Raw genomic sequence first — 13,494 nt, forward strand, 5'->3', positions numbered from 1 at the left:
TTTGAACTGGAGAATAGTTGCACTAATATTTTCAAGTTTACATTTGATTCTGAACCCTGTACTGAAAGTCAAAGCATCAGAAAATTTCTATTTTCTTCAATGAAATAGGGAATTATTTCCTTGAGAATAGCAGAGGTGATAGTAGAATGTCATTTTCTCTTATGAAATTTATCCCAACACAGTAAGAGATAGGAATCGAGAAGGAAGTAGGAGGTTATAGATTGGACAGATATTGAGCATTTAAAATGTGCCAGCAATTGCATTACAGAATTGTACATATGCTATAGTTACATAAAAAGCATGTACATACAGAAATACATATGTAAGTGAATTATTTAAAAATGAATTATTTTAGGATAATTCTAAATTAGCACCTTGAGAAATTCCATTATACAGACAAGTTTGATGAGCAAAAGCTATAACATCTCCTGAAAACATTGGATGGATAGAAGAAAGCCTATGGCATTGTTGCCTTTAAATAAAAGTAAGTAAGTTTAAATATCAAGAACAAACTATACCAGCCATCCAAGAACAACAAAAATTTGTACCAAAATGGCACCCATCCCAATTTTCTCATGATCTTGTCATTCTTATTAGTTTATCGAGGTAACATAATTGAAATGATAATGGATTATCATTTTATCCAATTGTGGATTAATTTCCCTAGCCTATTATTCTATGAGGGTATCATTATGATTTTTGTTCATCACTGTAATTTCTAGTACTTAGTTCAGTGCCTATCACCTAGCAGGCAGCCAGTAATATGTTGGGAAAAGGAATGAACTGGTTAGCTACAACCATGCTAGGGAATTTTATATTGATATAAATTTATACCATGTATAAATAAGGTGAATTATGCTCTGTAGTTTTTAGATATTGTATAAGATTTATATAAGTATGGATTAGTTTATGAATGGTTTCCCAAGTGATTAACATAGACACCAGTTTAAAAACCAAGGATTCAATTCATTCCAATATATCATATTAATATGGATGAATTTCCAGTTAATATTTCTATAAGCTTTTCTGATTTCCTTAGTTTAGTTTCATTCATTTCAAAAGTTATATATTTATCCATGACTGTACATGAGGTACAGGAGATAGAAATGTAACTGAGATGTGATTCTTGCCCTCAAGGAGTTATACTTGAAAGATTCCTTAATGAAAAATTCATAAGTATATAGAACACGAAAGGAACAACGAACTAGAAAAGAACAAGGGACTAGAAAAGTCTTTGAATTTGATAAGACGATTGAGCAATACCACAACTGGATAAAAATTATGACCAAAATTATGACCCCATTGACTTTGCTGGAATGCATGATATATTAAGGACATTGGCCTTAATTTTAAATTATATAAAGCTCTGGTGACTAGGATTAAAAAAAAAGGCTATGTAAATTATTAAAAATGTCATATGCCCTTTGAATATTAATCACTATTCTGTTTGAAACAGGTGTGGCAGCTGACCGAATAGCAATTCAGTCCAAAGGTCGATACACAGCTAATCTATCCCCTCAGAATTTGATCTCTTGCTGTCCCAAGAACCGTCACGGATGCAATAGTGGAAGCATCGATAGGGCTTGGTGGTTCCTGAGAAAACGTGGGTAAATAGCTGCCCAACATATGTTTGTAGTATTCTTCTGAGTTCTGTTCAGAGTTAAAAGAAGGAAACAAATGAATGTTAAGATTTTACCAAAAAACATATGTGCTACACCTATATAAATGCCTGTATTACATTTAAATATACACTGTATTTGGTGTCTACTAAGATTATAAGCTATTGGAAGCCATTACTTGAAGAATGTATATATTTCCTGGCCAAATGAATAGAAGGATTCAAGGAAGCATTGTCTCCTGGTTGCTCTGAGCCAAATGGCTTTACTGAGTCCCCACGGGAATAGAGTAGTTGATATTGCTCATACCTCTGTGGAGTCTTCATTTACCCAGGTAGATGGGTAATGCCAGGGAAAAATTAGATTAAGAACGAGATGAATAAAATTAGTAATTTATCATTGGGTTACCATCCCATTTAATGAGGAAAGGCAGGTTGTTTTTTATGTATCTCATGTAATCTGATACCTGCTGCACAAGGGCTAATCTACTTAAAACCCAAGTTATCAAGGTAAGGACACTGCAGCTGATAATGAGTAGTGTACATATGTATTGCTCACCTATATTTTTATCATCCACTGAGTGCTCTAGGTTTGCTCTAGACCAGTCAGGTAGTATGAAAGCGTGGGTGTCAGATATTGATGGGTGGCAATAAATTTCTTTAAAACTTTTTCATGCATGTTGCTTAATAAGGTGGTGCTTCGAATGGACAACTTGGACTGATACCTTTTGGTACAGTGGTGCTTGATTGGCTTCTGTTTTACACTGTGGCAAAAATTAATACCCTTTAGAAGCTTCCAAACATAAATGAACTTTGAGACCAAACTAAATCTTACTGTATTGGTCTGCTTAGGTTACCATAACAAAATACCATAGACTGGGAAGCTTGAACAACAACCATTTATTTCTCACAGTTCTGGAGGCTGAGAAGTCCAAGATCAAGATATTAGCTTATCTAGTCGTGGTGAGAGAACCTCTTCCTAACTTGCCTTTTTGCGTCTTCAAATGGCAGAAAAGAGAGCACCAATATCTCTTCTTCTTCTTATAAGGGCACTAAATCCAGTGTCAGGGCACCACCTCATTGCTTCATTTAAAGCTAGTTATCTCCCAAAGGCCCCCTCCAAATACCGTCACCTTAGAATTAGGGCTTTAACACATGAATTGGGGGTGACACAATTCAATCCATGGCACTTACTATCCCAAAGTAATACATATTATGCAAGAATTTTTTAAGCGTTCTCTTTAACAGCTTTACTTTCATCATGTTCCTTGCTCACATTCTCTTACTCTGTTGAACACTACTGAATTTTTTTGAAGCAATCATATTTGATACTTCTATGGCTAATTCAAGCTAAATATGTATAAAAGCAATTTTATTATTTTCCTTATGATCTTCTTCTATATTCAATAAATTACATAGCTTTGGTATCAAATAATTTTTGCTTTTTACTACGTTCAATTTCAAAATCAGAAATAAAATTATTTTCTTTATCTTTTGTACAATGTATGCATCTGATAACTTTCTACTTAGTATATAGTATTTCTCCCAAAATGAACCACATAAACATAATGATTTAGATCTTATGAGAAGGTGTTTATAACTTCATAAAAATGTAAAAGCAAAAACAGAAACAAAACAGCTTTAACTCTGAAACTTACATAATTCATCAAAATACCCCATCTCAACATAATAAAATCCTTGGTTTTTTTCATATTAAGTTTGGCTCTTCTATATTATAATTAAATATTCAGAATGAAGAAGCCTTTCCTGTATGAATATTACCATAGATTTTATTGACAGTCACTTTTCATCTTCAGGAAATTCTATACCATAGATAAATTATTTATTAAAGTAGGTTGAAACAAGATTTTTAAAATTGTAATAAAGAAAAATGAGGGAGCAGGGAAGAGTGTAATATATTGAACTGGTGTATTAGATTTAATCAACCCATTGAAAGTTACACATGTAACTTAGTAAACTTCAGGAAAATTTATAAATATTTAATTAAGTAAACTTGTGCATAGATTCGATATTAGGGCATTTTCCTAAGTACTACTTTCACTTCTTTGCTTATTCCTCATAGACTGGTATCCCATGCATGCTATCCACTTTTCAAGAACCAAAATGCTACGAATCATGGTTGTGCCATGGCGAGTAGGTCTGATGGGCGGGGAAAACGGCATGCCACAAAGCCATGTCCCAACAACATTGAGAAATCAAACAGGATCTACCAATGTTCTCCCCCATACAGAGTCTCTTCCAATGTAAGTCTAAATGGCAAGAATTAACAATGGTTAACTTTCTCAAAAATATATAGCTCTGCTGTTATTAAAACTATTTAAAAACTATTATATTCTAAAATGGTGCTATGTTTTGAGGGATAATTTTTTATATTCTTAAAGTGTCCATTAAAGACTCTCAGATTTCTGATCTTTGTAATATTAGCAGCATGAATGATTATATGATATATATTTCCATACTTGACAAATAAGAGCTAAATCATACCTTTTTTTCAGTGACTTTTTTGTGGCAGTAGCTCATTGTATCAATCCTTTGCCTTACTCCACAAAATGATTGAAGTAGGTGCAGCCAAATGGGAACATGACTCCCTTAGATTCTAGTTTTTCATGTTGAAAGCCTGGACAAATTTAACTCCATCATATCAGTCTTACCCAGACTTGCTCACTTTCAGAATATCTGAACCTTCAGTGGCTTCTAGTTACTTGCAGAATAAGTTTGGTATTCTTTTTTTTTTTAAGGCAAAGTTTATTTATTTATTTATTTTGAGAGAGAGAGAAAGTGAGAGTGGGGGAGGTGCCAGAGAGAATCCCAAGCAGGCTCCTGCACCATCAGTGCAGAGCCTGACGAGGGGCTAGATATCATGAACCGTCACATATGACCTGAGATGAAATCAAGAGTCGGATGCTTAACTGACTGAGCCATTCAGGTGACCCTACGGTTCGGTATTCTTATAATGGCATATAGGTCTTCCATGATTCGGTTCTGACTGAATCCTTTACACACTCTGTCCTGCCAGCATCTACCCCTACACCTGCTCCTAATGCTCGTGATAAATAGGATTACTGTCCACTCCATAAATACATCATGCTCTCTCATGCTTCCTTCTTAGCTGCACGATCATTCCTCTGACCCAAGGGGGTATCCCACGTGTTTCCATCCGGTAAAAGCCCACACATGTGTCAAGGCCCAGGTCAAAACTTCATCTTCTCTGTGAACTTTTCTTAACTCCTACATAACATTAATTTCCCTTTTCATTTGCACCCCTAGGAACTTTGTGCTTATCTCTGTAATGTAACTTATTATATCATAATGCAATTAGTTGTGCTATTCTCCATCTACTCCACCAAAATGTAAATCCCTTGAGGACAAGTAAAGGGTCAATATTTGTTTCTGTTCCAGTTTTTGGTATATACTCTGTGACCAATGTGCATATATGAATGAATTAAAGAGTAAATGAATGACCTGCCTTCTTACTAGGTGCTGCATTACACAGCACTTAGTAACAACGTAGAAATATTTATATACTAACCTACACTGAGGTACCTCACTAAACAATCACCTGAGGTTGTTCCTGTGATCAAAATAATGGATAAACTGATAAAACATGGTTTTAATTAATTATTTCTTATTTGTGACCACAAAAGTTATTATTTCAAATAATAATTAAAAATTAGTATTGGTGAAAATATTATTGGTAAAAGTCAGTAAAACACATGGGTGCATCTTGTCTTTAGCAACTTGATCAAAGTGGTATTTCACATGTGAGTATTTCAAGCCATGATTAAGAGTAAATTATAAGTGGTTAAGGCACACTGGATTGTAGAATTCTTAAATTGATTACATAATACCTAACATTATACACCAAATAGTAGGCTTAGTATGCTCTGATAACAATAATGATGTTCAATGATGTTTCTCCTTCTAGGAAACTGAGATAATGAAAGAAATCATGCAAAATGGACCAGTTCAAGGTAAGCTTGGATGAAATATGGTTGTGTCTTATTTCTTTCTTTAATAAACAGCATTATATTTTATTTCATGCAAAAGGAGCTAAATAAAAGAAATTTTTTACTTTTAGAGTGTTCATAAAGTTTCAACAGTTCTAAGATCAGTGCAATTATAGGATATATGCTCACCAAATGACTTCATTATTTGCCATTTCATTTTAAGAAGATAGACACATTCATAAATTGAATTCTAAATACTAGTGGCACATTTGATGAAAGTCTGCTAAGTCTTTCCAAAAGGGATCATGGGCCAAACAGGCAAACAGGCAGTCAAACATGAAATGCTTAGTGGCAGGGCTCACTTAATTGTTCAGTCATATTTAAGTATTAAGTATTAGAAATTTTCCCATCTTCATGTTAAAGGGGTTAGGTAATGGATTGGAAAAAAAAATCAAGAATTAGCAGTAGAAAAAAATCTAAATACTTTCCTTTTTCTATAAAGTCAAAAGAAATCAAAGAAGCCAGTGTGCTTTTGTGTTTTATAACATGACTTCTGTTTTGATCAATTTTGTAAATGTGTTAGGGATAGTAAATTAACAGTAAATAAGAAAATAATACCCTGACTTTATATTGACTTTGATTTTTAAGATATCATCTCTGAGACATAGTTCCTCTGCTTATCTATTTCATTTTGCATCACTGCAATGGATGAAGATAAGTTTATAGAGCATGTTCCCTGTGCTAAACATTGCCTGGAAAAGCATGGAAGGACAAACCTACCAAGGCCTAAAATGGAATTTCAGGTTGTGAACACATGAAGGGCCCAAAATGTACTATCAGTGCAGTGGAATGAATCAAATAAATTTAAATTAACCAAAGTTAAATTAAAACATTTGACATATACTTAAGGAATTATTGGCCAGCACCTGCTTTTGTTTTCCTGAATGCTGACCTAATTAGTATTGGTTCAACATCTAGCAGTAACGATGGGTTTCAAAGTTATTTTGGAAGAATTATTACTGATCATTATCACCACTTAATATTTATTGGGAAGCCAGAGCTTCCACTAAACATGTCCTGAATTTAAGTCGAAAAATCCTGAGACCTTACACAAAACATGAAACAAATGAAGAGAATTGTTTTTCCTTGTAATTATGTAACTTTTATTGACTGTTATAAGAGTGGGAGATTCATGTATGATTTACATGCATGCTTCATTAAGGTGAGTTCTTGTGACAAATTTAAAAGGAGCACAGGCATTAGAACTCAAGGCTGCATACAAAATTCCACCTTTGACCTTTGCTCCTTAAATGATTTGGGGCAAGTTATTTAAGCTCTCTTTATCTTCAGATCATTGCAGTAATCTTTCCAGTTTCTCTCTCTTTTAATCAGTCAGAAGAAATTTGGAGCGTAATTCTTTAAAATTGAGAACACCTTAGGTTTGTTTTTTAAGGCTCAAGTACGTCAATGTTCATGAATTTCACATATGAATCAAAAATGATCAAAAGTAAGAATCAAAAATAAAAATCTGAAAACAGTAAAGTTGAAATCCAAATTATTCCACAGCCATTCAACAAATGTTTGTCAAGACCCTTCCTCCTGCCAGACTGAGTCAGGAGCGGGAGATAGAGCTGAATCAATGTGGACTCCTTCCTGCCCTCATACCTTGTTATAATTCTGTGTGCTAAAGTTGGATGCAGTTTTCCCAAAGTGGAATTGCACTACAGTAACATACAGTCATATCTTTATGGGTTCATCAAGTCTGAAGGAAGGAGCCACCCTCAAGTTGGTCATGATGATCTCTCACCCATGCTACTTCGCTTGGCACTCTTTTTTTTAGCAGTGAAGTGTATATTTTATTCATGGTGCTTAGGCAGAGTTGAGAAGAGCTGAAGGGGTCAATGGTTCTCTAGAAGGGAAAAACCCCTGGCAGTATCTTCACATTTAGATAAATGCGGGTTGACTCATCTTGCTGTACATGCAACATGTTGCCTCATTTTCTCCTCTCACTACAAAAGAATGTAAAACACAATAGAATGCTGAATAAATAATACTGTGTGCAGCCCTCTAAAATCTATAGAATTCCAAGTAATTTTAGGTGCTGAAAAGAGAACTAAAGAAGATCTGCATTAAGTACAGTTACATAAATTCTTAAAATCCTATGGGAAAGTATTTTAAAGCAGATAAAAAAAAGTTAACCGCTTTTGAGAATATTTAAACAGCATCAGGAAAGGTATGAAACATTAAAAAAAGAAATAAAAGGTGGAATATTAAAAAGTTATATTTGACTTTGGAGTTAAAGCTTCATTTTAGGATCTATCAAATGCCTGTGACCTTAGTTTTTATTTTATTTAAAAAGCATGTCAAACTAATATAGACAAGCATTGTGCACTTATCAACATATACTTATCTAGTCCCAACTAAAAATATTTTCAGTGCATGTCTTCTAAAACTTTAACACCTTCACCCTAAATTATCCTAGCCATTCAACAAAGCAGCACATGATACAGAAAAGAAGTAATCTAGGCGAGGGAATGAAGGAGAGCTTTATCAAGTATAAGCTCTTACTTTCTAAAAAAAATACAACAGTGGCTTAGCTCTTCAGAGCCGGGAGGATGAAATCTTGTCAGAGCATTCTTTTGCCAAGGGTTTGCTTTTTATTCAAACTCACCAAGGAAAGGTTTGTATTTACTTGCAGGGATTAAGGACAATTACTTTAAGTCCTGTTTGCTGGGTTCACCCTTCACTGCCAGCTTAATTGGAGTTTTAAGAGGCTCCTGGTGAAGCCCCAAGTTCATGGAGAAACAGCAATCACTAGCCAAGTGTACGGGGGCTTGCCTGCAAGGGTCTCAATTCCTGGTAATAGCGCTTCTGTCAATTAGGAATAGATGGTGGTTTAAAGGTAGAATGCGTACTTAAGTAATATTCTAAATAGCTAAAAGCTGTTTTTATAAGAGAACCAAAAAAAATACTGCAGCAATTAAACTAAGTACGAAAGAAAAATTAGGCTGAATTGCAAAGTTTCTTCTTTAGACTCTCATGGCAATTGAACCACTGATTGTTCTGTGAGAATTTCAGAGGTTTTTAAAGAGAATTGTGTCAAACTGTTGCATTTATTTTGTTGGGTTTTATTTTAGCCATAATGCAAGTCCATGAGGATTTCTTCCATTATAAGACAGGGATATATAGACATATTACCAAAAAAGCAAATGAAGAATCAGGAAAATATCGAAAGCTTCAGACACATGCCGTCAAACTCACTGGGTAAGACAATTCCTTAAAAATCTTCATTTAATGCTTTTGGAAAATGAAACTAAGTGTATGTAGTGCATACAGGTACCAGAATTCACCTTGGTATGAGGGGTTTCCATACAAATTAAAAATTATCCAAACCTTGGCACTATTTACTTGTTATTTTAAAGTCCAATTAAGGGGTCACTCAGGTGGTAAAGATGACCATTTCCTGTCTCTCACTTGTGAGCGTGTTCTAAAAATCTGTTTTAAGGGCAAGGAAAATATATTATTGGAACGAATTCTGTATATGGCATAAGCAAAGGAAGGGTACAAATCCAAAGCATATTAGAATTTGGGGAGATGGTTTTAGATGGAATTACAAATGGTAACGATTAAACAGAAAGAATAGGGTCACCTTTAATTCAGTACAAAATTATTTTTTAAGTTTACTTATTTTGAGAGAGAGAGAGAGATTGAGAGAGAGAGAAGGAAAGAGAGCATGGAGGAGGGGCAGAGAGAAAGGGAGACAGAGAATCTCCATCAGGCTCTGCACTATCAGTGCAGAACCCCCACATGGGGCTCAAACTTGCAAACTGTGAGATCATGACCCAATCAAGAGTTGAATGCTTGACCCACTGAGCCACCCAGGCACCCCCAAAATTATTTTTTATATTTATGTGAGAATTGTAGAAATTACACTCATCAGTTTGAGAGTAAAATATATTCATCTCCACCAGGGCAAGAAATAACTTCAAAATTTGGTTGCGTTTCAAGAGTAAGTAATTTCACAAATGGACCCTAGTCAAAAGGAGAGTGTGGTCATCTGAGGCCACTTTCCCCAGTGTCTTCTCCAACTCATTCTGACTCTGCCCCATCTTTAAGCTCTTTCTCATAATGTCTCACTCCAATTCAAATGAAATACTACAGGAAAGGTTTTTGTGTCTTTTTCTTTCATTTCCATCCAAACCTTCACTTGTCTCATTTTGCCATCATAGTAAATGACTTTATTCCTGTTGAACATGTTCTTCCTCTCTAAATTTGTTTAAGCTTGCACAAAAACAACCTGAGCTACAATCAAATCACCACCTCCTTCTTACTGATCTTTCAAATATTCCGAGTCAACTCTAAGGACTGTAGACAAGTTATCTTCTGTGATGTCTCTTTGTCATCTCTCCTTCATTTTAAATACTCTTATATTTCAATTACAAAATTACCATATTTCTTTGAATCTAAGCTACTACTAATTTTATGACTTGTCTTGATTTCCGGGATGTGAAAATATGTGTATATTAGAATTGAAATATATGGCATTTCATGTTAATATAGGCTATTGAGAAACTACAGTTGGGGGAAAATGTAACGATAATTTCACCATCCAGAGGTAACTTTTCTTGAGAGTTTGGAATATTTTTATGTTTCTCCTAGGTGTGTGTATATGTATATGTATATGTGTACACACACACACACACACACACACAGAGGGAGAAAGGTGGCTAGATAATTAAATGTCTATCAGAAGAAAATGAGATAGGGAAGTTCTTAAAATTTTATGACAAATGAAACATTGCTAGAGTATTCATTAGCAATGAATTTTATGAATGCATTTCTCAGTATCCCTTTAAATCCTGGCTGTTTTTCTTTTCCATTTTAATAGATTATTCTGTATAGTTTTGGTCACTCAACACTGCTCCTCTTTTGAGGGTAAGATAGTTTCTGATTACCCTACATTTTAGGTTATATGGAACAAGGTGTTTGCCTTAATTTTTTTCAAAAGTATCACTTAAAAAATAGGGGCAACTGGGTGGCTCAGTTGGTTGAGCATCGGACTTTGGCTCAGGTCATGATCTCACCGTTGGTAAATTTGAGCCCCGCATTGGACTCTGCTGTCAGTATGGAGCCCACTCTGGATCCTCTGTCCCCCTCTCTCTGCACCTCCCCCAATTGTGCTCTCTCTCTCAAAGATAAACATTAAAAAAATAGGTAAAATACAGGGGCTTCTGGGTGTTTTAGTTGGCTGTCTAAAATAAAATTTTTAAAAAATGCATACATGCTCATTAAATTATTATACAGTATATATATGATAAAAAATGTATTACCTAAAAAGAAGATAGTAAAAAAAAATCCTCCCAAATTAGATTAACCTCACTATTAACGTTTGGTGAGGAGCATGTCAAGTAATTCTCTGTTTCTCTCTCTGTTGATGAAAAGAGAGACAAACAAAAATAGACAATATAGGATAATGACACTTAAAAATACTAATATTCAGGGGCCTGGGTGCCTGGGTGGATCAGTTGGTTGGGCATCAGACTTTGGCTCAGGTCATGATCTCACAGCTCATGAGTTCAAGCCACGCTTCAGATTCTGTGTCTCTCTGCCTCTTCCCTGCTCATGCTCTCTCTCTGTCTCAAAAATAAATAAACATTAAAAAATTAAAAATACTAATATTCAGGTTAATTTTACTTGAATTTAATGAAATGAGACTTTTTGGTACTTCAACACAAGAAATGCTAGTTCCTAAAAGAACCATTTACACTTAAGAAAAAATATATGTTAAGAGAAGTACAGATTGGAGCAATAATTCATTTTTAATTACACATTTCAATTTAGGATTATATCTATTATTAACAAAATGAGGAAATTCTTCATTTTTTTTTTTTGAGAGAGAGAGAGAGAGAGCGAGCTTGGGGGAAAGGGGCAGAGGGAGGGAGAGAAGGAGAGAATCCTAAGCAGGCTCCATGTTTAGTACAGAGCCTGCCATAGGGTTCAATCTCATGAACCGTGAGATCGTGATGTGAGCCAAAATCAAAAGTTGGACGTCTAACCGACTAAGCCACCCAGGCACCCAGGAAATTTATCATTCTTATACTTCTCCCCATCTCTCTTGCTCTCGTACATCTTATATTTATTAGTAGTATTATTATTTTTACATATTGCAGGATTATAGAATATGCATTCTGCTCTGAAATCATACTATTAATGGTTGTTTAAACTTTGTTGTATGTTAATAGAATCAATGATAAGCACGTATTTTTTATGATGGCTTTTCTGTCCTTGAATTTAATTTGTATCAGGTATTTTGTTGTTTAATACTACCAGACAATCATATTCTGGATTCCTGTTCTGTTTATTGCCCCTCCCTTCAGTTGATTATCTCAAAACTTTTCCTTTTTTCTTGAGTTCCCAATTCCTACATCCTTGTGTTCTTAGCCCATAACCCTGAATTCTATTTCACCAAAAAGATTAAAGCAATCGGAGAACAACCCCCAGTATCACAGATACCACACACCCGCATAGCTTTCCTTCCACTCTTTCTTCCCACTTCTTACATAGATAATGCTCCTACCTCAATCCCTCTTGCTGTATTGTAGACCCCAGACCCTCTCCACTATTCAACAATATGCAGAAGCAATTTTCCCTTTTTTTCTCTCCAGTCCAGATCTCTCTCCTGAACTCCAGATTCATACATTCCATGGTCTACTTGACACCCCCACCTAGATTCCTAATAAATGATTCAAATTCAGCCCTTCCAATACTGAACTCCCAATCTTCCCCTTTCTACTTTCTGAACAGTATCTATCATCTATCGTCATCTGTCATCTACTGATGACAATGACATCTTTCCATATGCTCTGGCTGGAAACTTTGGAACCTTTGAAATTATCTTTTATTCCTTTCCTTGCAACTCACTTCAAATTTCAGAAATTCTGTTGGCTCTTCCAACTTACATCTAGAATCCAACCAATTTTCATTGTCTGAACTACCCCACCCTTGCCTGAACCACCATTACTCATTATCTTATACATGGGTCTTCCTGCACTTACCTTTGCCCTCAATAGTCTATTCTCAACAGAGAAATGTTCCTTTTAGAACATTAGATCTTGTCACTCCATTTCTCAAAACTCTGTAATTTTCTCATTTCCCACAGAGTAAAAGCCAAGGTCTTTACAAAGGTCTACCTGATCTGAGGACTCCCCCATCTGCCTGCCAACACCCCCCTCAACTTTCTGGTCTCAATTTCTGTTAATCTGTATCTTGTTCTTCTTCCTGATCTGGTATCCTTTAATGTTTCAGGAATCCACACCCCATCTCTCTCCCTCTGCCTAAAATGCTTTCTATTGTTTCCATGTCACCATCTACTCTTTGCTTAGATCTCATCTTCTCAGTGTGGCTTCCTGACTGTCCTATTCATTGCTGCCACCTGCCCTCTCCTCTAGCACTTCTGATACCCTTTCCCTAATGCATTTATTTTTTTAATAACAATGATCACTTTCTTAACTACTATTTAACTTAACTAGCTTTTGATGTTCATTGTGATCTCTGTCTCCCCTTTCATGAAACTCTGTGAGAGGAGGTGCCTATATTATTCATCAGTGTTGTCAAACCACCTAATCCACTGCTGACCCATCATGCATTTAATGCTTTTCCTATCCAAAGAATGAATATTTTTACCATATGTTCAACGCTAGTTCTTGTTCAGGCCTCATCTTTAAATGAAGCAGGTCTTTGTTGAGAAATAGAGTGAGGGGAAGGTGCAGGAACGAGCTGAGGCACTCCTCTGCTTTAACCTGAAGTTTGTAATTCTTGGGCCCATGCTCATCAGATCAACTCTGTCCTTAGTCCACAGCCCAGAGAGTTTGGTGGGACTCAGAATAAATCCCTTGCGAATATCTTTGCTGC

General features: G+C 35.3%; 1 protein-coding gene across 1 annotated transcript in view; it reads left to right on the plus strand.

Annotated features, from left to right (window-relative positions):
* The window catches only part of TINAG (tubulointerstitial nephritis antigen), an 84,222-nt gene that overhangs the window by 33,413 nt on the left and 37,315 nt on the right, over positions 1 to 13,494 (plus strand). Inside the window, exons 6-9 of the mRNA XM_043591668.1 lie at positions 1,457 to 1,607; positions 3,699 to 3,879; positions 5,562 to 5,607; positions 8,721 to 8,847. Of these exons, the coding sequence (XP_043447603.1) occupies positions 1,457 to 1,607; positions 3,699 to 3,879; positions 5,562 to 5,607; positions 8,721 to 8,847 (505 nt within the window). The remainder of the gene's footprint in view (positions 1 to 1,456; positions 1,608 to 3,698; positions 3,880 to 5,561; positions 5,608 to 8,720; positions 8,848 to 13,494) is intronic.

This window comes from Prionailurus bengalensis, chromosome B2 (genome assembly GCF_016509475.1).
Source record: "Prionailurus bengalensis isolate Pbe53 chromosome B2, Fcat_Pben_1.1_paternal_pri, whole genome shotgun sequence".
Classification (NCBI taxonomy): Eukaryota; Metazoa; Chordata; class Mammalia; order Carnivora; family Felidae; genus Prionailurus; species Prionailurus bengalensis.